At 36.7% G+C, this 19,790-nt stretch overlaps 2 protein-coding genes across 2 annotated transcripts; both read left to right on the top strand.

Annotated features, from left to right (window-relative positions):
- The first annotated feature begins 115 nt into the window (after positions 1-115).
- Positions 116-2,160, top strand: LOC130228645 (zinc finger protein draculin-like). The gene has a single exon (XM_056457077.1). The coding sequence runs from the start codon at positions 206-208 to the stop codon at positions 2,078-2,080; it is 1,875 nt and encodes a 624-aa protein (XP_056313052.1). The 5' UTR covers positions 116-205; the 3' UTR covers positions 2,081-2,160.
- Positions 2,161-5,213: 3,053 nt separating this feature from the next.
- On the top strand, positions 5,214-9,745 carry LOC130228644 (gastrula zinc finger protein XlCGF7.1). The gene is made up of 3 exons (XM_056457075.1): positions 5,214-5,361; positions 6,007-6,198; positions 8,223-9,745. The coding sequence occupies exons 2-3, from the start codon at positions 6,144-6,146 to the stop codon at positions 9,119-9,121; spliced, it is 954 nt and encodes a 317-aa protein (XP_056313050.1). The 5' UTR covers positions 5,214-5,361; positions 6,007-6,143; the 3' UTR covers positions 9,122-9,745.
- Positions 9,746-19,790: the final 10,045 nt, after the last annotated feature.

Below are 19,790 nucleotides of genomic sequence, written 5' to 3'. Positions count from 1 at the left end.
GCACTACTTTCTTTTTTTATTTGCACTGTCAATATTTTTTCAGATTTGGGGTTGTATATTTATATCTATTTATAATAAACATTTGATATCTACTTACTTTTCAGATCGCATGGAGGGAAACAAAAAAGGAGAAACAAAAGCCAAAAAAGTCGCCTGCTCTTATTGCAAAAAACGATTCACACATAAAGCGCACCTTCAGGTTCACATGAGACTTCACACTAGAGAGAAGCAGAAAGACAGAAAAGCCATGGCAGAGAAGCTACACACATGCTATCAGTGCGGGAAGAGTTTCCCATTAAAGAGAAGCCTTCAGAAACACTTGATTATACACACCGGAGAAAAACCACACAGGTGTGATCAATGTGGGAAGAGTTTTCCATTCAAAGAATACCTAAAACAGCACATGCTCATCCACACCGGAGAGAAGCCGCATGAATGTAATCAATGTGGGAAGAGTTTCCGAAGCAAAAGAGATGTTAAGAAACACATGCTCATCCACACCGGAGAGAAGCCGCATGAGTGTGATCAATGCGGGAAGAGTTTCCGAAGCAAAGGTGAGGTGAAGATACACATGCTCATCCACACCGGAGAGAAGCCGCATGAGTGTGATCAATGCGGGAAGAGTTTCCGAAGCAAAGGTGAGGTAAAGATGCACATGCTCATCCACACCGGAGAGAAGCCGCATGAGTGTGATCAATGCGGGAAGAGTTTCCGAAGCAAAGGTGAGGTGAAGATGCACATGAGCGTCCACACTGGACTGAGGCCGTACCCATGTGATGAGTGCGGAAAGTTTTTTGCTCAAAAAAAACAGCTTCAGAAGCACATGCTCATCCACACCGGAGAGAAGCCGTATCGATGTGATCAATGCGGGAAGAGTTTCACTCAAAAAACACACCTTAATGGTCACATGAACATCCACACCGGACTGAAACCATACCCATGTGAAGAGTGCGGAAAGTTTTTTGCTCAAAAAAAACAGCTTCAGATGCACATGAAAGTCCACACCGGAGAGAAGCCATATCCATGTGATCAATGTGGGAAATGTTTCCCATACAAACAAAGCCTTAAACTACACCTGGCAGCCCATGCCAAGGTGAATCCTTACACATGTGACGAGTGCGGGAAGAGTTTCAAAACCAGGTTACAATTTAGGAGCCACATGAAACTCCACCCTGAATATAAGCCGTACAAATGTGATCAATGCGAGAAGAGTTACGGGCGAGAAGACCACCTTCAGAGACACATGAAGCTTCACACGGGGGAAAAGCCGCACAAGTGCGAACACTGCGGAAAGAGTTTCCCAATGAGAGATTTGCTTAGGAGCCACTTAATGATGCACAGCGAAGTGAAGCCGTACACATGTGATCAGTGCGGAAAGGGTTTTACACTCAAGAAAGGCCTTAATAATCACATGAATATTCACACCGGAGAGAAGCCGTACACTTGCGAACAATGCGGGAAGAGTTTCCCTTATGAACAGAGTCTTAAACTGCACATGAGATTTCATCGAGGAGAAAAACCCTTCACTTGTGATCAATGCGGCCAGAGATTCTCCCAGAAAGGAGCCTTTAACATCCACATGAAAATCCACACTGGAGAAAAGCCGTACACCTGCGATCAGTGCGGTATGAGTTTCAGACATGGATCCTCTCTCAAATTACATATGATGCACCATACTGGAGAAAAACCATTTTACTGTGATCAATGTGGTAAATGTTATAGTACGGCATCATTCCTGAAGAACCACATGAAGACTCATGATAAGGATCAAATTTACTCATGTTTTACTTGTAGAAAGACTTTTAACCAGTTGGCGTGTCTGAGGTTGCATGAGAAAAGGCACAGCCTTACAAAGCCTTTTATGTGCTTTGAGTGCGGAAAGAGCTATTTTACAGATACTGAACTGAAACAGCATCTGCCAGTTCACAGTAATGAAAGACCTTACATGTGTTCATTCTGTTATAAGAGTTTCCCCCGAATGGACAGCTTGAAAAAACATGAGAAGACCCATAATAGGAAAATCCAGAACCACCGCCATGATGAGGAAGAGCATGTCGAAATGTCTTTATTAAAGGGATAGTTCACCCAAAAATGAAAATCCTGTCATTTACCTACACTTCACTTGTTACAAACATGTTTGACTTTCTTTCTTTTGTTCAATACAAGACATTTTGAGAAATGTTGAAAACCTGTAACTATTGACTTCCATAGTATTTGTTTTTCCTACTATCAAAGGTTTTCAGCGTTCTTCAAAAAAATTATTGTTAAAGACAAACATCCATAGAGGTTACATAAATAGTTAGTAAATTGTCATTTTTGAGTGAAATATGCCTTTACTATCTTTGCTTTTTAATATAAAATTGGCTTTGTTTTCTTGAATTTATTGACACTGTCTCTCTGGGAATTGTCAATTGTGCCTTGTTAATAATTCTTTGCTTTTTCTTTTGACTTTTGAGTGTGAGAGATCTGTCTCATATGTTTTAGCTGATTTTTATTATGCTTCGATTGTTGAACTCACTTTTTATTGTCTGTTTTATAGTTTTTTTTATTATAGATTAAGAATAAACAGCTGTATAATGTGAATCAGAGGCAGATTTAGAAAATCATCTAACTTGTATCTCAGGAAGAGAATAAAGTTCTTAAAAACCTACCATTGGTCTGTGATCTTCTTCAAGATGGAAAACCTCTCAAGTTAACTTCTATATGCAGTCTGAGGACAGTCCTTTATGAGGTGATGAAGTAATGTGACTTAATCTTCAATCATCACTGCCAAAGTGAATGAAAACAGTACGACTAAAAAAAATTGTAAAATGTTGAACCGACTGTGAAACTACAGTACAGTTTGATGATTATCCTTTAGCATAATATCAGTGTGGGCGAAGCAGTGGCGCAGTAGGTAGTGCTGTCGCCTCACAGCGAGAAGGTCGCTGGTTTGAGCTTCAGCTGGGTCAGTTGGCATTTCTGTGTGGAATTTGCATGTTCTCCCCGTGTTCGTGTGTGTTTCCTCCGGGTGCTCCGGTTTCCCCCACAAGTAAAAATGTGCTGGATAAGTTGGCGGTTCATTCCGCTGTGTCGACCCTAGATTAATAAAGGGACTAAGCCGAAAAGAAAATGAATGAATGAAAAACTGACCACAATTGTATGACCACTTTTCCTATTTTTGTCTTATAATTATTAAAAATTTTCTGTGCTAAATTATGTGTGGATATGTAAAAAACAACATTTAGGCCCAATCCCAAATTCTATTTCTGTACCCCATTCCCCATGGCCCTTAAAATCGAGTGTGAAGGGGAAGGGCTTCAAAATTTACCCCTAAGAAATGGGACAGCACTACAGCACCTGCACACGTCATCATATGTCATCGCAATCTCTTACTTCATATGAGATCAGACGATCACGACTGCTGTAGTGATTCCAGTTGTGTTATTTTTTGGTATTTCAGGAAATCACTGAAGACATATATCATGTTATCATAACAATATAATGTGGCATTAAGATCGTAACTGTACTGTGCATTTACACAGTGGCCATATTCATCTATGTAAACACACGAAAACAACATAAACATTATAGCAGACACTGTAAAAAGCTCATTCCCAGCCACTAGACTTTTCTGACAGGGTTTTCCAGTGTCATCAAGTGTCAGAATGTTGTGGGACTGCTGTACAGGAGTTATTATTAGGGATTCTAGATAGCCAAATATAAATAGGGAAAAAAATAGACAAGCAAAAAAATAACAAAAAATACTAATTTGTGGATCTCCTTACTTCCGGGTGCAGCTATACTGCCGTTGTAGCTGGTGTATTCTGGGAACTTTTCTTACCCCTTGGTTTCGTGTGGGCTCCTTAAAAATCTTTGCAAATTTGCATATGTATATAAACACCATTTAGACGTCTTATGATCATTTAGTTGTATGTTATGTTTTATATACGTATTATGTATTTGTATATGTGAAAAAAAAGTATATTTATAATATTTAGAATGCCAGTAAAACATATGCTGGATAAGTTGGCGGTTCATTCCGCTGTGGCGCCCCTGATGAATAAAGGGACTAAGCTGAAGGAAAATGAATGAATGCCTGTATTCTTAGAAATATGCAGCTCATAGTACAAAATGTTCTTTCAACAAATTTATATTTGCATGAAGTATATATTTTTTGCTGTATTTCAGTTAAAACCACAACGCTTTCTTGTATCTGAAGGATTACAGCGACGGGACCTTATCTTGAACCTATTCCCTTTAGCTAGAGGAATTGTTCTGTGAGGTGTAGATTAGTGTCAATAGATAGGTTCGTTTGTCTTTGACTTATCAGACATAAAACACAGCGGAATGAACTGGCAACTATTCCAGCATATGTTTTGAGCAGCGGATGCCCTTTCAGCTGCAACCCAGTACTGGGAAACACCCATACAATCTTGCATTCATTCACAAACACATTCATACACTATGGCCAATTTAGTTTAGTGACTTCCCCTATAGCGCATGTCTTTGGGCTCTGGGGGACACCGGAGCACGCAGATGAAACTCACGCCAACACGAGGAGAACAAGCAAACGCCACACAAATCTGCCAACTGGCCCAGCCGGGACTGGAACCAGCAACCTTTTTGCTGCGAGGCAACAGTGCTAACCACTGAGCCACCATGCTGCCTATATTTGGATAATTTATATTTTAAAACCTATTAATGACTCTGGCTGCCTGATATCGACACACTTGCTTCAATATTGCATTGCAAAATAACACCAAAATGTACAATATGTAGATTTAATTTAGTCTGATTTGTGGGTGTGGTCTATACTCTGAGATGTAAACAAAGAATAAAATGTATGATCACACTTTACTATTGTCTGTGAAAATAGGTGGTTTAGTATAATACAATAGTCAGGAAAAACATGGAAGAATATGTTAAGCATAATATTAACTATTTCGTTTGTTTTAGATATAATGTATGGCAATAATTATGTTTTTTCATTTCTTTGCTGGTATTCTAATCTACATGACCTTTTTGAGTATGCCACACACTGACCACAAATCTCTTTTGCCAATAATGATTGACATACGGGCAGCCAATCGACATTCACTGAGGCACGTACAGGTAGCCAATCGGCATTCGCTGAGCCATACAGGCAGCCAATCGGCATTCGCTAAACAATACACAACGTAGGCAAATGTCCCGCCCAAGGTATGGCTAACGTTACATGCTATAGAATTATTATCCTTTTGTTACGGGTGTCGTGCGTCTGTTTATTTAATGTTAGTGTATTATTAAACGCGAGTGTGATATAGATAATTTTACTACCAGTTATCTCGCGGTTTGACCTGCTTTAACTCATGTGATCAATGCTAACATACTTAGCATAAGGTAAATGTTTACCTTTCCGTTATTCATAGTTGCAACATTATTCAACGTTACCTCCCATTTGTATTTCGATGTAATTTATTCGCTAAGTGGTTATTTCAGAGGTAAAATAGTAAACAACTTAATAATGCTCATATCACAGCTGATATAACTTTAATATGTGACATAAAGCTGCCTAATGATGATTTAACAGCAAGTTTGTTTTCTTTTCTTTATCTGTTCAACCGTGTTTCCCTTTCTGTATTTTCATTATGCATATTTTCAAACCTTTGCTATATCACTGAATTATTGTGGTGACAAATAAACGGGTTACTCCCATATTTCAACCAGTTCGATATGAGACTGCTAAATGAGAATGACTTTTTACTGTAATATTGTAAAAGTACCTTTCCCCATGTTTGTGACATCCACAAGATATATGTAATATGATGTTGTAATAGCATTAATTTAGTTTTTCATTGATGAACCATGTTAACAATTAACAAGTTGATGTTTTTTTTTGTTTTGTTTTTTTTACAAATATGTACATTATTTTTTTAGTTTATTCTTATTTTCTTAATTTATTCCTATTAATATACAGAAAAATTGGAGATAGATTGTGTTTATCACAGGAATAAAGTCTTAACTGAAGCATTTCCTCCCTTGCAGATCTGCTCCTGTCGTGAAGCTCCTCCTTTTTCATTGAAGCTCCTCCTCCTATAACGAAGCCCCTCATCTATCATTGAAGCCCCTCCTCTTTCAATGAAACTCCTCCTCTATCAGTTCAGATATAAATACTGGAAAACATGAGTGATCCAGAACCCTGCAGAATTAAACAGGAAGATTATGAAGAACAAATAGGTTTGTGTTTATTTCTTTAATAATGGGGTTAAAGAACAATAAACATTAAAGGTGTCATATACTGCATTGATTTAATAAGTTAAATTATTTTCTGATATCTACCTAGTAGGTATATGGCTTAGGTAAGTTTAGAAATAGTTTTATTTGCTCATTTATTCCCATAAAATTTCGCTAGAATCAGAAGGTCCATATTGACCTTATTTGGAAAGGTTGTGAATAATAATGAGCTGTGCTCTGACACGTGCAGCCTGCTCTCTCTCTCTCTATAATTAAAGAGACTGAAAGAGATGTATTATGTTGCATTTTGAAGTTATAACGTTAAAGAAAATACAACCAGGAATTAATTTCAACCTCTGCGGTGAATTGTGTATTGTGGTTCTTTAACTTCAGAAAAATGACAGTAAGAGCTGAGTGCTTCCCATGATTCTTAAACATGCATTTTACACTATGTACACACTTATATTGAATTGAATTATACTCAGCAGGCTACATGTGTTTGTTGAAATATATGCAGCAACGTTCTCAATAAACACGATAAATTAACAAAACCTACAATTAAGCATACCTTATGCCTCATCAGGGTAAGGATGCAATGATTATAGATTTAGGTTGTACGATTATAGTCTAAGAAATAATCATGGTTTCACGGTTATTATGCATTTATTAAATTCAAAACAATACTATATTAGAAAATCACATGAAAACTCCTTTTATTTTAAAGTGTTGTTTATTGCTGCTCAGGAACTAAATAATACAGCACAGAATAATAATAAAAACAAACAATAGTCCATTTCTCTTTGGACTTAAAAACGAGTGAAAACAAGTTTTTGGCATTTAAACATAAGTAATAATTTTACACTTAAAATAAATGACAGAACAATGAATGAATGAATAAATAAATAAAAAAGAATAAATAAAATTAATATTTATCTAATGTAGCTCTAAGCATCATATTAGCTAAATATTTCACTTTTAAAGAGAACAAATGTAGTCAAAGGCTGCTGAACCTCTGTCTGAAAGGCACTTTTGATTGACTATATTATAAACTTGTTTGGTATTTTTCATTTTGTATTTTTTTGTCTTTGGAGTAGAAATGTGTTTATTCCATACAAAGTATGAAGCTGAACAGTCAGTTCATGTCACGTGACTCGCAGTGCCTGGAAATCGTGAGAAAAGAAATAACAAACTTGCACGTGCAAAAGATGTGACATGTGAACGGCCCTAGTTATTTGCCTCACCCATAGTTAATCCAGTGTGCGTGGGTATTAGCCTCAGTGTATAAACTTGGAACTTTAAACTAGTGCACAGTTGGCATAACTTTGTTTAGTTGCAGCAGTTTGTTCTGTGTTAAAACTTGGTGTTGAGAAGACAAATTAAAGCCCAGTTAATAGTAAAATCGGTTAATTGTTAGATCCCTACTTCAGGGTGGAGCTGAATATAGTTATAATCCGTATATCCTGTATTTTGCGTCTGACGAGCATATGAACGGACGGCTCATGGAGTCATTGCATAGTAATGTATAGAAAACAATCTGTGTTTCCCGTTTTCAAAATAAGAGTCCCACATAAATAAGTTTAATATAATCTTAGATAAACCTAAAAATAACTAATGGAGCAAAATGGTAATGGTTGTATCACAAGGAAGCATTGTGGCTTATCAAACGCAGCCTTAGGTGTTCATATTAATAATTCCAGAGCAAATTATCAGTTTGTGTTTTGGCTGGGGATCTCCTGATGACGCAGCAGATCGTCAGGTCCAGATTATATAGAACGTCAACTAAAGTACATGCAAATCTAGAGGACATGCCCCATGAGTCACGCAACAGTCTGTTTTGTGTTCTGATTTGGGTTGAATTTTCATGAGAACAAGGGAATAATGGTGTTTGAGGCTCACTGTATGGCATTTTCCATGTACTAAACACTTATTTTTTGACTATGCCTAGCTGTATCCAGATTTTCTTTATAAGACACCTTTAAAAGCTTTAAACAGTATTAACTTGAACTTTTTACTTCATTTGATTTCAGATCAAATTGAAGAGAATGAGGAGAGTGAAGAGGAGAAACAAGTCGAAGCAGTGAAAATCCCTCATTTACAGACTTGTGGTATTTTATTTATTGAAAGGAGAGAAGAGAAATGTTTCACCTTCACTCATTGTTGGAAGAGTTTTAGACCACCGTCAGCTGCTAATAATCACATCTACGGCGGAGAGAAACCCTTCACATGTGATCGATGCGGAAAGAGTTTTACACGCAAAGAAAGGCTTAAAGAACACACGAGGATCCACACTGGAGAGAAACCGTTCGCATGTGCTCAGTGTGGGAAGAGTTTCGGATGCTCATCGAACCTTAAACAGCACATGATGACTCACACTGGAGAGAAACCGCACAAATGTGATCAATGCGGCAAGACATTTTTGAAGCCTTCAGATCTGAATAGCCACCTCAGAGTTCATACAAACGAGAAGCCTTATTTGTGTTCGGTGTGTGGAAAGAGTTTCACACATCAACAGTATTTAAGAAAACATCAGAAGTTTCACTCTGGGGTGAGAGAGTATGTGTGCTTCGAGTGCGAGAAGACTTTTATTAGAGTTGAAGAATTGAAACGACACCAGAGGATTCACACTGGAGAGAAGCCTTACAAGTGTTCACACTGCGACACCAGTTTCAGTCAGATACAACACCTGAGAACGCACCAGAGGATTCACACTGGAGAGAAACCTCACAAGTGTTCACACTGCGACAAGAGATTCACTCAGTTAGGAGTCCTGAAGACACACGAGAGGATTCACACCGGGGAGAAACCGTACACATGTGATCAGTGTTTCAGGAGTTTCACATATTCATTACAGCTTAAGAAACACATGAAAATCCACACTGGAGAAAAGCAGGATATGTCGGAAAATACCGGTGGGAGAGATTGTTGATGGTTGAGTGTGTAAAATCTATCTGTTTGTGTTGTATTTGATTCCTTTATCATTAAAAAAAGTATCTGAGGTCATGGGCATTGCTAGGCCTATTTATATTTCTACTCAGCCCCCCTAAAACTTTTGCGATTAGCTCATAATCTGTACACTAAATTATCGCCTCAGTCCACTTTAAATTTGATATGAAAACGGTGGAAGAATTCAGCTCCTCCCTGCCTTCTGTTTTTCATTTGATCAGCAAACCACAGCTCTGCAGAGCGAGAGAACAAGATGTGTGTTTATCGATAGATTGTTATAATATCTGCTTAATTGCAGTTCTCTGCTATAGATACTCTTGTATCACTTGTACCCCAATGTCATGGAGGAGCAATCAGGTTTCCCATCTGCTGTGCTCACCTCATAATCAGAGCGGTTTCCTCGAAAAAGTAGCTCTTGTCGAACATTTCGCTATTTTAATTTCAAAAACAACTAGCCAATATAAAACACATCACAGTGTGTGTGGCATTAACTATTCCATATAGTCTTGCACAGAAATTATTAAACACAGTGACAGAATCACTTAGTGAATGTACTCATTTTAACTGTCAGAGTCACTGACAGAGTTAGAAACATCATGTGTTGTCTTGTATTTAAAAAAAATCTTATTTATTATTATTATTATTATTATGAGTCAGATCATGAAATATAGTGAATTAGCCTGTAGGTTTAAAAATATATATTTCAATTTGCAGTTTATTCAGAAAAGTGGCAGTGTTATTTATTTAATATATGGATACAAAAAATGTAGACATCAGGATGCTGAGCTGATTTTTGCGAAAACCTCAGATTCTGTTGGTTGGTTTCTGTTTATTGTGCACCTTTTTACCAAGTTTGTCGACGCCATTATAACGACACAGATCACTCTGCCTATTCGTAACTTATCTTTATTTATTTATGATTTGGTTATGGGTAAAACAAAGGCCATGAGGGTCAGGTAGTTGAAACGGTAGGCTACAAACAATTAATATATTATGAGTTCATTAATTATTCATAAATAATTAATTCACCGTGGCCTACAACGACGATTCACATTAGACATCGTACGATGCCAAATTGGTCGACATCGCCCAACCCTAATATATAGCAATTCCATGCAAATGTCAACCTTGCCATGAAAAAAATAACTTTTCGCCAAAATAGCAAAACCGTTTCTGTCTGTGTTTTCAAACAATTATATTTGATTTACCAAAGTCACACAAGTGGCAATTTCACATCCATAACAGAAAGATGTAAAATCAAATAAAATGAATCATGTTTATTCTATAGTGATCCAACTCTTATCCTTTTTATTATCATTATTTATTTTTGGTTGTGGAGTTTAATTCACAGAATTTTTACAAAGTATGTTGTATACTGTAAACTTGCAGACTTTTTTGTCACATCCGTAACGCATGTTTATTTTCCTCATTTAAAATATTAAAAATGGTTACAGGTTGATATTTTTCAGCTCCCACAACTCTGTGGCTAGTTGTTTTGAAAAATATAAAGAAATGTTTCAATATAATGTTAACATATACTTCCTCTGTCAGTTTATGTTTTGAGATTTTATTGCAAATGTCACATCCATAACGCTGGAATTGCTCATATATATTATTATTTTTTTTTTTTTATAGCTGAGCCCCCTAAAATGAAAATCCTTAAAATCGCCCGTCTGAGGTTCATGATTCTTTTCATTTTAGTTTATTTTGTTGAGTAATTTAATGTTTTGTTTAATGTTTTTAGCAGATCAATGGATATTAGGTTTTGTAATATTAAAAGAAACCTGTCCATCACATTTAGCTTTGAAATATATATAGAACTCTTTTTTCCCCCTCTAATTTCTATCATGTATTAAGAATAAAAATCATATTTAATTTATGTATTCATTTGTTTGTTGTTTTTAATTGTATTTATTATTGAAATGTTCCTGACATGAAAATAGCCTTTTTTGCAGACATGGCATTAAATAAAAAATACATTACATTACAATATTAAAACACATTTTGTCAATTTTTGCATTAGATCGTTGCTAAAAATAGGTTAGATTCAACATCTTGACACAATTTTGAGATACATCCGAGCTGATATTAAGGTCCCAATAAACCGGAAGCTGCGATTGTAGTTTTTTCGTATTGTGATGCAGCTTAGATTTTAGATTTCAATGAAATTTAATGATTAGAAGGGCAAACAATTTTTTAGTCTGCTATGTGAGCTAACAAAATCATATAGTTAGTTTTGATTTCTTGGGGACTTTGACAATGCAATTTTGATAGGGCTGAAAACGTGAGTTTAAACCATTTTAAATTTTTAGAGGTGTATGGACCATCAGATATCTCAGTAATATTGTTGAGAAGTTAAAAACACATTGAGCATATATATTACTATGCTAAATACTGTTTGACAAGGAGATGAAAGGACTTGAAAGTCATGTTCCTATGAAATGACAAAGTCAGACTTGAGTTTTAATCTCTGATATAAAGTATAAAAATGTGTATTTTATATTCAACATTAACAACTGCATTAATGGTGCAAAAGTAAACTAAACTCAATCAATTGCAAATCTTTAATGTTCTTTCACATTTTTGGATCCCCTGGCTTGGGGTTTGAGTTAGTAGTCTTTTTTATTTGTCCAATGGGCCAAACATTTTATTCAAATCCTCAAATTTACTTTTAAAAGCTACTTTTAAGCTTTGTCAAACTCTGTTAACAACACAAGTTATGATAATCAAACCAGAGCTTTCAAGTACAGGAACCAGCCATTATTATTCAAAAGCATACTACAACATTATAAATTGTGAAGTTGAATGACTACATTACCACCTATGCTAAAAACTCTTTCAGATGGGGAGCTAGTGGCTGGGATGCACAAGAAAAGTAACCAAAAAGCCACTCTGGCGACATCCTTACATCCTTTTTATTTACAGTCTTCTCACTGCTGCTATACAGCACTCATTTTTACATGTGTTTTTATTCGGACCTAAAGTGACAAGCGCGTGGATTCCTTGATGATTTTCAATAGACTTTACGCTTATGCTCCCCTGACGTCTCTAGTTACTAGGTGACCATCAACCATTTTCTCAGAGGATGACAAATGGACAAACCATTGCTGCCGCTCCGATGCAAGTTTATGTAGAAAAGTAAAAAGTGCTTCAGTGTTTGGGTGCGTCGAGTTGCACATAAAATGAGGAAAGCATCAGCGGTAACTTACATTGCAACAGCTAGTCATAGCGGGTCCAGGTTAATCCCTGCATTGTTTGCAGCTATACCTAACAATGTTACTAGTTCAGACTAGAGCAGAAGATATTTGCCCGAACCCGACGGATTTTTATCATTTTAGACGGGGTCGGGCTGGGCGGGCTTGGGCTTGCGCAGTAAATGAACAGTCATGTGATGCATTTCGATTAGCACAAGAAAGTAATCAAATCGTTTGTTACAACATTAAAATCCATCCCTGCAAAAGTGAAACAAATGATGACGGAGAAGTCAAAAAGAGCGAATTTTGACTACGGTCAGGCCAGCTGCTAGTTCAATAAGAACAGTCATTCTAGCCGTCAAGGTATTTCGGCGGTCGCTCATACACTGCGTATTACGGTAGAGCACTAAACAGCAATGTACAGGAGCTGACAGGGAAGATGAAATTAATGTTTTTGATTGGTGGAAGATGAACAAACAATCCCATACCTAAAACATGCTAAATTAGCCAGGTCAATAATGCTCAGTAAGCGCAGGACTGCGCTAAAGCCATTTACAAGGGATTCAGTAATGTTCCCCCACAAAAACAGCCTAATCTGAGTAAAGAATTTTCAAATTATAACTAAATATTAAAATTAAACCATAAAATCATAATGTTGACTGAGTATATAGACTAATGTTGGCATTCATCTTTTATTATTCAGCTTCACCGTCACCTTAATGCAGATTGTGAAGAGAAGTGGCAAAACAAATCCCACAGAGCCTTTATTTTAATTTCATTATTGGCAAATACCTGTTATCATTTATTTTAATTTAGTTTGTTAAGAAAGACTTATTTTTATTGGTGTGTTGGCCAATTTAAAGGCTAAGTGTATGTACCCAGGCCTATTTAGAGTGCTGAGATGTTAAGATGTTACAGAAGACTTATTTAATTTTTTGTTCCAACTTAAGTAATGTTAACACATAAACGACTCATTCATGAAGAAAGGCAAAAGAGATGTGTGCATGTGCACATGTGAATAATGTCGGGCTATTAACAGGTTCAGGCTTTTTAAAAGCTGTCAATCAATATGTACTTGTCGGGCTCGGGGCCTATCGGGCCTAACTTTTATGGCCCGATTACAGCTGTAGTTCAGACGCCACCTCACAATCAGCTATAACAGTTTCTTTTCACCGCCAGACACCCAAAAGGCAGGTACTGTGGGTTATCCATACTGTGGCGAGGCACAATTCATATAAATCTAACAAGGACATTAAATTGAGTAGACTATTTCAAAGAAATTATGAAATTTTTGGGTCTTAAATTATATTTGTTGAGGTCTTAAAAAGCATTAAATTTTACTTTTAAAATGGTGCAAGAACCCTGCATCAGAGCTGTGTGTAAATATCAACCTACACATACAAATATTCTCACAAGTTCTCACTTTTAGATTTGCAAGCTCTCGAGGTTTGTGACTGATTTACCTTCATATTCACACATCTGACTACTGTGACCACAGAGGACATCTCACCATTGCAAACGGACCAGGGAGTCCCTGTATCCTTTAACTCACACCGGGCCTCAAGCCGTTTTTACCACAGCTCAGCCTGAGTGAGTCTCGTTGACAGAAAACAGGCTGCTATGTCACGTTTCACTAAAGCTTTAGATCTGTAGTGTTATAATAATTCCTTTATCACTGTCTTGTTGCTAACTAGTGGTGTACTTGATTTGGTACTGTAATATACTTTTTGTAGTTTAAAATAATATAGTCATACATTTGCTGAATGTGCCAGCCAGAGGAGGATGGGCTCCCCTGTTGAATCTGGTACCTCTTAAGGATTCTTCCACAGGAAGTTTTTCCTTGCCACTGTCGCCTTTGGCTTGCTCACAGGGCGAAGGAGGCACTGTATAACTGTTGAATCATATTTGCTTGTTATTTTGCATGTCATTTCATGTTTGTGACACAAACGCAAAGCAGTGACTTGCTTGAAAATTAAATCAAGCAGTTCATGCTTCACTAGCTTAGATCTTTTCATTCGTCTTCTTGCTAACTGGTGGTGCTATAACTCAGCAATACACCTCTATATAGTCTAAGGGTGCTTTCACACCTGTGGTTCGGTTCGGTTCAGTTGGTCCAGACCAAGGGCAACAAATGATACATTGTAGCATTTTTCTGCCATTTTGGGTCCTTTTCACACCACACTGATTGCTTTGGTTTGAACCAGTTGAAAGTAACCAAAATGCAGTCATGTGACAAAATCCACATCACTCATTGGCCAGATGTTATTGAACGTATTTCCTAAACTGCTTTTCGATTGCCAATAGAACTCCCGCAAGTAAACAAACCGGCAGACCGGAAATGTCTGATTGTATCCCTGGTCATAGTATACTATATAGTTTGTAAACATCACTTTAGACAAACTATTCATTTCCAGAATGAAGCGCAGCTGCGGCTTGAAAACAATGTTTTAATGCATTGCAATCTAGGAAGGCGTTAGGAGGAGGCGTGAATTAATTCAGCTAAACTGCGACATTGAAATACTACAAACTATCCATCAGGCAATGTTTTCCCCCTCTCTTTCTCTCTTTAAAATTATTAGTAAAGTGCTGTCAACAAGTATTTTACCCCATAAGATGGGACAGCGCATTGGACTACGGCATCTGGATTAGTCCAAAAGGCGCAGTTATTTTTGCGGTTGGGTCTGTTTTAGTTCGGATCATGTTCTCACCACAAACAAAACGCTCCAGGGTTTGTTTGAAAGCATACTGAGACCACCTCTTCAAGTAGTTCACTTTTTTGGTCCACTTTTGGTGCGCATTTGAGTACAATTGCTATATTCACACCTGCCCAAACGAACCGCACCAAGAGGGAAAATGAACTCTAGTGCGATTCAATCGAACTAAATAAGGCAGGTGTGAAAGCACCCTAAAAATAATTCAGTCATAAAATTGCTGAATTGCCGGCCAGCAGAGGATGGGCTCCCCCTGCTAAGTCAGGTTCCTCAAGGATTCTTCCACAGGATGTTTTTCCTTGCCACTGTCGCCTTTGGCTTGCTCACTGGGGCTTTAATGGCACTGTCTAGCTGTTGAATCTTTTTGTTTATATCAAAATACAATTTGTTGATATCAGGATTTTAATTATTGATATCAACAACTGAAATGCCACTAGTAAAAATGTTCATATACAAAAGTGATACAAAATCGATTTACACTAGTGACAATGTTCATTTCTTATGGCAAGAAGTTTGAACTTTTCATTTATTCTCAGGATATGCATTATTGATATCAACAATTCATTAATTCAGCTAGTAGCAATGTTAATTCTTGATATCAACAATGAATATAATACAACATCTCAGCTTGAGTCCCCTTAACAAAGAACAGGCTGCTGTTCAAATGTTTCACTAACTTTAGCATTGTAGGTCTGTAGCATTGATATTATTTCCTTCATTACTGTCTTTTTGCTAATAGGTGGTGTTATAGTACTGTAATGCACTTTTGGTAGTCTAAAATAATATATATAATATAGGCCTAGTCATACATTTGCTGAATGTGCCAGCCAGAAGAGGATGGGCTCCCCCTTGTTGAGTCTGGTTCCTCTCAAGGTTTCTTCTACAGGAAGTTTTTCCTTGCCGCTGTCGCCTTTGGCTTGCTCACAGGGGGTTTAATGGCACTGTATAGCTGTTAATCAGCTGTATAGCTGTTTAATCTCATTGTTGATATTAAAAAATTATTTGTTGATTTTAGGGTTGTCACAATACTAGAATTCGGTTCCAATCGCTACTGAAATTTATAAAACGTCCATTTCCAGCTAACATTTGAGCGATGTTGAGCACGTTCTTAAACAATGGTGATTTGCCATTGTGTTCACACGCTCAACAGAAATGACTGTGATTGGTCATGAAGGTCATCAGTTCACCTAACTCATTGTTTGGAAAGCCGTTTGGACTTTTATTCATTTTCAGTATTTTAGACAGCGTGTCAAGTTAAAAGTCTTTTAAAACTGTAATACACTTCTTTATAATATAGTCAAACATTTGCTAAATGTGCCGGCCAGAAGAGGATGGGCTCCCCCTGCTGAGTCTGGTTTCTCTCAAGGTTTCTTCCACTGGAAGTTTTTCCTTGCCACTGTTGCCTTTGGCTTGCTCACAGGGGGTTTGAAGGCACTGAATTACTGTTGATGCAAATTTGTTGCATCTTATTTTATGTCTGACACAAATGGAAAACTGTGACTTGGTTGAAAAAAAAATCAAGCAGGCCATCTAATCAAATTTCAGCTTTAAAGCACCATGTGCCTGCGAATATATAAATATATCAGTTTCCACATGAGAGCACCCTCTGGCCTTCGTCGGAGATTTACTACTGTTCACGGCGCCATGTTTCCTTTACAAGATGTACATCAAAATAGTAGCCTTTTCTGAATCGCAATCACAATCTCAATTTCATTTAAATCAATCATCCAGCCTTACTTCAATGTATATTTGGCTCACATTAAAGTGAGATTGATTGAATTATTCACGCCCCCTCTCCACTGATTGGTCAATCAAACTGTGCCATCATCAGCTATTTGTCAGTTTTGTATAACTAAATAACATCTTTAACAGTTATGGACTTTTGTCTAGGCATAAATTCGGCAACCTGTACTTGCCTTAAACGTATAAACTCATTATCATTAGTCTAAATCTAAGGTATGTCACTTGATTTATTTTTACTGACCAGCTCGAGCGAATGCATCAAGTCGACTTCAGTGTAATAAATGCAGCAGCAGCCATGACTTCAATATGCTGAGTAACGTATCAGTAATATTGAGTATGATCATTCCATTCAATAGGAACACTTACTGAATGAATCGATTGATTCAAACAAATTAGTTAAATGACTCGTTTAGTTTTACAACTTGTTGCCACCATACTTTCAATATCATCTTCAGAATCTATTCAGAACTATTATTTTATTCTTCACCTCTTTGATCAGAATGTTTGAATTGAATCCATTAAATTTTGCCACTTTAATTGTTGTGCAAATGCATTGACTAAATGTAATACAACTTCAGATGCAGATACTTTGCCACTTGCACAGCATAATAATGCTTTAGAAGTCATTAATTAAATTGGTATCAGCTTATATTATTTTGATTAAATGGCTAAATAGGATAAGATAACTCTCTTGTTAGTCTGAACCTCATCAAAAGCAGACTGACATTTTGTTGAGGTCAATAAATACACTGTTCAGATACTCTCAATCTCTCTGGCTTTATTATGCCTAGTGTTATTTTGGGGATTTGATCTGTTCTTAGCTGAAAAAGCACTTCCGATGTTATTTGTAATAATGGCTATTAAACATTATAGCAAATACCTTTTTCTAATTTTGTAACGTTTTTGTCAGTATGTCAGTAATGTTGTTCTAGTTGAGGTCATTTGCAGAGTACAATAGGTAGGATCAAACAATGATGTTCCCTCTTACTTCATGCCCATTTCATGTAACAATGAGTATGTTTACATGGACACCAATAATCCGATTTTAATACGATTAAGACAATACTCTGATTAAGAGTCTACCATATAAACAATTTTTGATTAATTTAATCCGATTAAGGTCATAATTGAACAAAAAAAAAATCAGATTAAGATGTGGACTATGCCTATTTTAGTCGCATACAGAAATGTAAACACCGCAACTATTACTGTCATGTAGGACTTTTCGACTTTTTTGCCATGTTTTGCGACAGGATATTCTGTACACACACTGTTTAACACTATTCTCTGCATCTACTGAGTCAGTAAAAGACACACACACACACACACACACACCGCGAAATGCTGAGTTTTTTTCTCCCATTTGGCGCGCGGTATCAAATTCCATTAAAACAACACTCTTTCACCAGTCCTTAATTTGTACTCACATCCAATACTTCAGTTTGTCATGGGGCATGAATGAAATGTTCTTGAATGAAAGAGAAACTGCTGAATTTAAAGCCGAAAAATTAAACACCCGAAATTACATGAAACTCCAGAGGAAACTTGGGTAGCGCTGTGTCACAACAACGTTAATCGATCTATGTGCTATAACATGTAAAACGGGATCATGAAAGAAACATTCAAAAAGAAGAAATAAACATCTTAATCATTCATTCATTCATTTTCTTTTCGGCTTAGTCCCTTTATTAATTTAATTAAACATTCACACACTTAAACTACAGACAATTTAGCCTACCCAATTCACCTGTACCACATGCCTTTGGACTGTCGGGGAAACCGGAGCACCCGGTGGAAACCCACACGAACGCAGGGAGAACATGCAAACTCCACACAGAAACGCCAACTGACCCAGCCAAGGCTCGAACCAGCGACCTTTTTGCTGTGAGGCGACAGCACTACTTACTGCGCCACTGCGTCACCATCGTCTTAATCAGATTAAGGCAAATAATTCGATTACTGATGTCCATGTAAACCTAGTCATTGTTTCGCAAAATGGCTTCAAATCACTAAAACAACAGCACTTTTCATTTGCAAGTATATCCTGCATTTTCTGAATAATAGCCAAAAGATACACACTAATGTATAAATAAATTAAATAAGACAAACTAGTACAGAGGAAAGACGTGCGTCAGTGATATTACTGAAATAATCATCGTAATATTACAAAAATTGATTACTTTTCTATTATTAAAAAGAAGCATTGCAAAGCTGACGAACAGCTGATGACCGCACGGTTTGAAGTTTAGTCGACCAATCAGCGTGTGTAATTCCTGCCCACACAGAGAACATTTTTAAAGCTGTTTATTCAGTTAGGTTAAATGTTTTTATTTTGGATGGAAAAACAAAATGTGTTGGAAACAAAAAAAAATAATTGGAAAAACACAATTTTTATGTTTGCGAGAAGGTTCAAATTTGGCATAAACTAACTGTTTCTTTGTTTTTCCATTTTGAAAACTAGAAAACCAATTAGACACTTTATAACTCTTTATAACACTTAATAGAATTGTGAGTTTGTATCAACACATCAGAGTGAACATGCACAATATTTGTGTGTTTGACCACATTGTCTTCCTTTATTTTAGTGTAATGCTAACATGGAATAGATGATATGTAAATATGAAATAAAGCACAAGCTGTGATTAAAAATAAAGTTGTCCCCCAGAAAGGGGGGGTGGTGGTGGGTTTATTTAAAAGAACAAAAGTGATATTTGCATTGTCTTTTTATGTTTCTCAGTTACTCGTTCATGTGCATTTTTTAAATGCAGAGTATATGTGCAAGATGGAAGCCGAATCATACATTATACTTGCTTATTCTCTTCATCTCCTCGTTGTTTTTCAGCTTCTTGTGCTTATATTTGTGAGACATGAGAGATTGTTCTCACTCTGATGTCGGAGCCATCGGTTTCTTATATGTTTGCATTATCTTTTAATATACAGTTTTTTCTGTACATGTAACCTAATATTTTCAGTAGAGCTCTAAAATGCCTTAAATATATCTGAT

This window comes from Danio aesculapii, chromosome 5 (genome assembly GCF_903798145.1).
Source record: "Danio aesculapii chromosome 5, fDanAes4.1, whole genome shotgun sequence".
Lineage (NCBI taxonomy): Eukaryota > Metazoa > Chordata > Actinopteri > Cypriniformes > Danionidae > Danio > Danio aesculapii.
The sequence above is the reverse complement of the archived record's forward strand: the minus strand, read 5'-3'. Positions and strand labels throughout refer to the sequence as shown.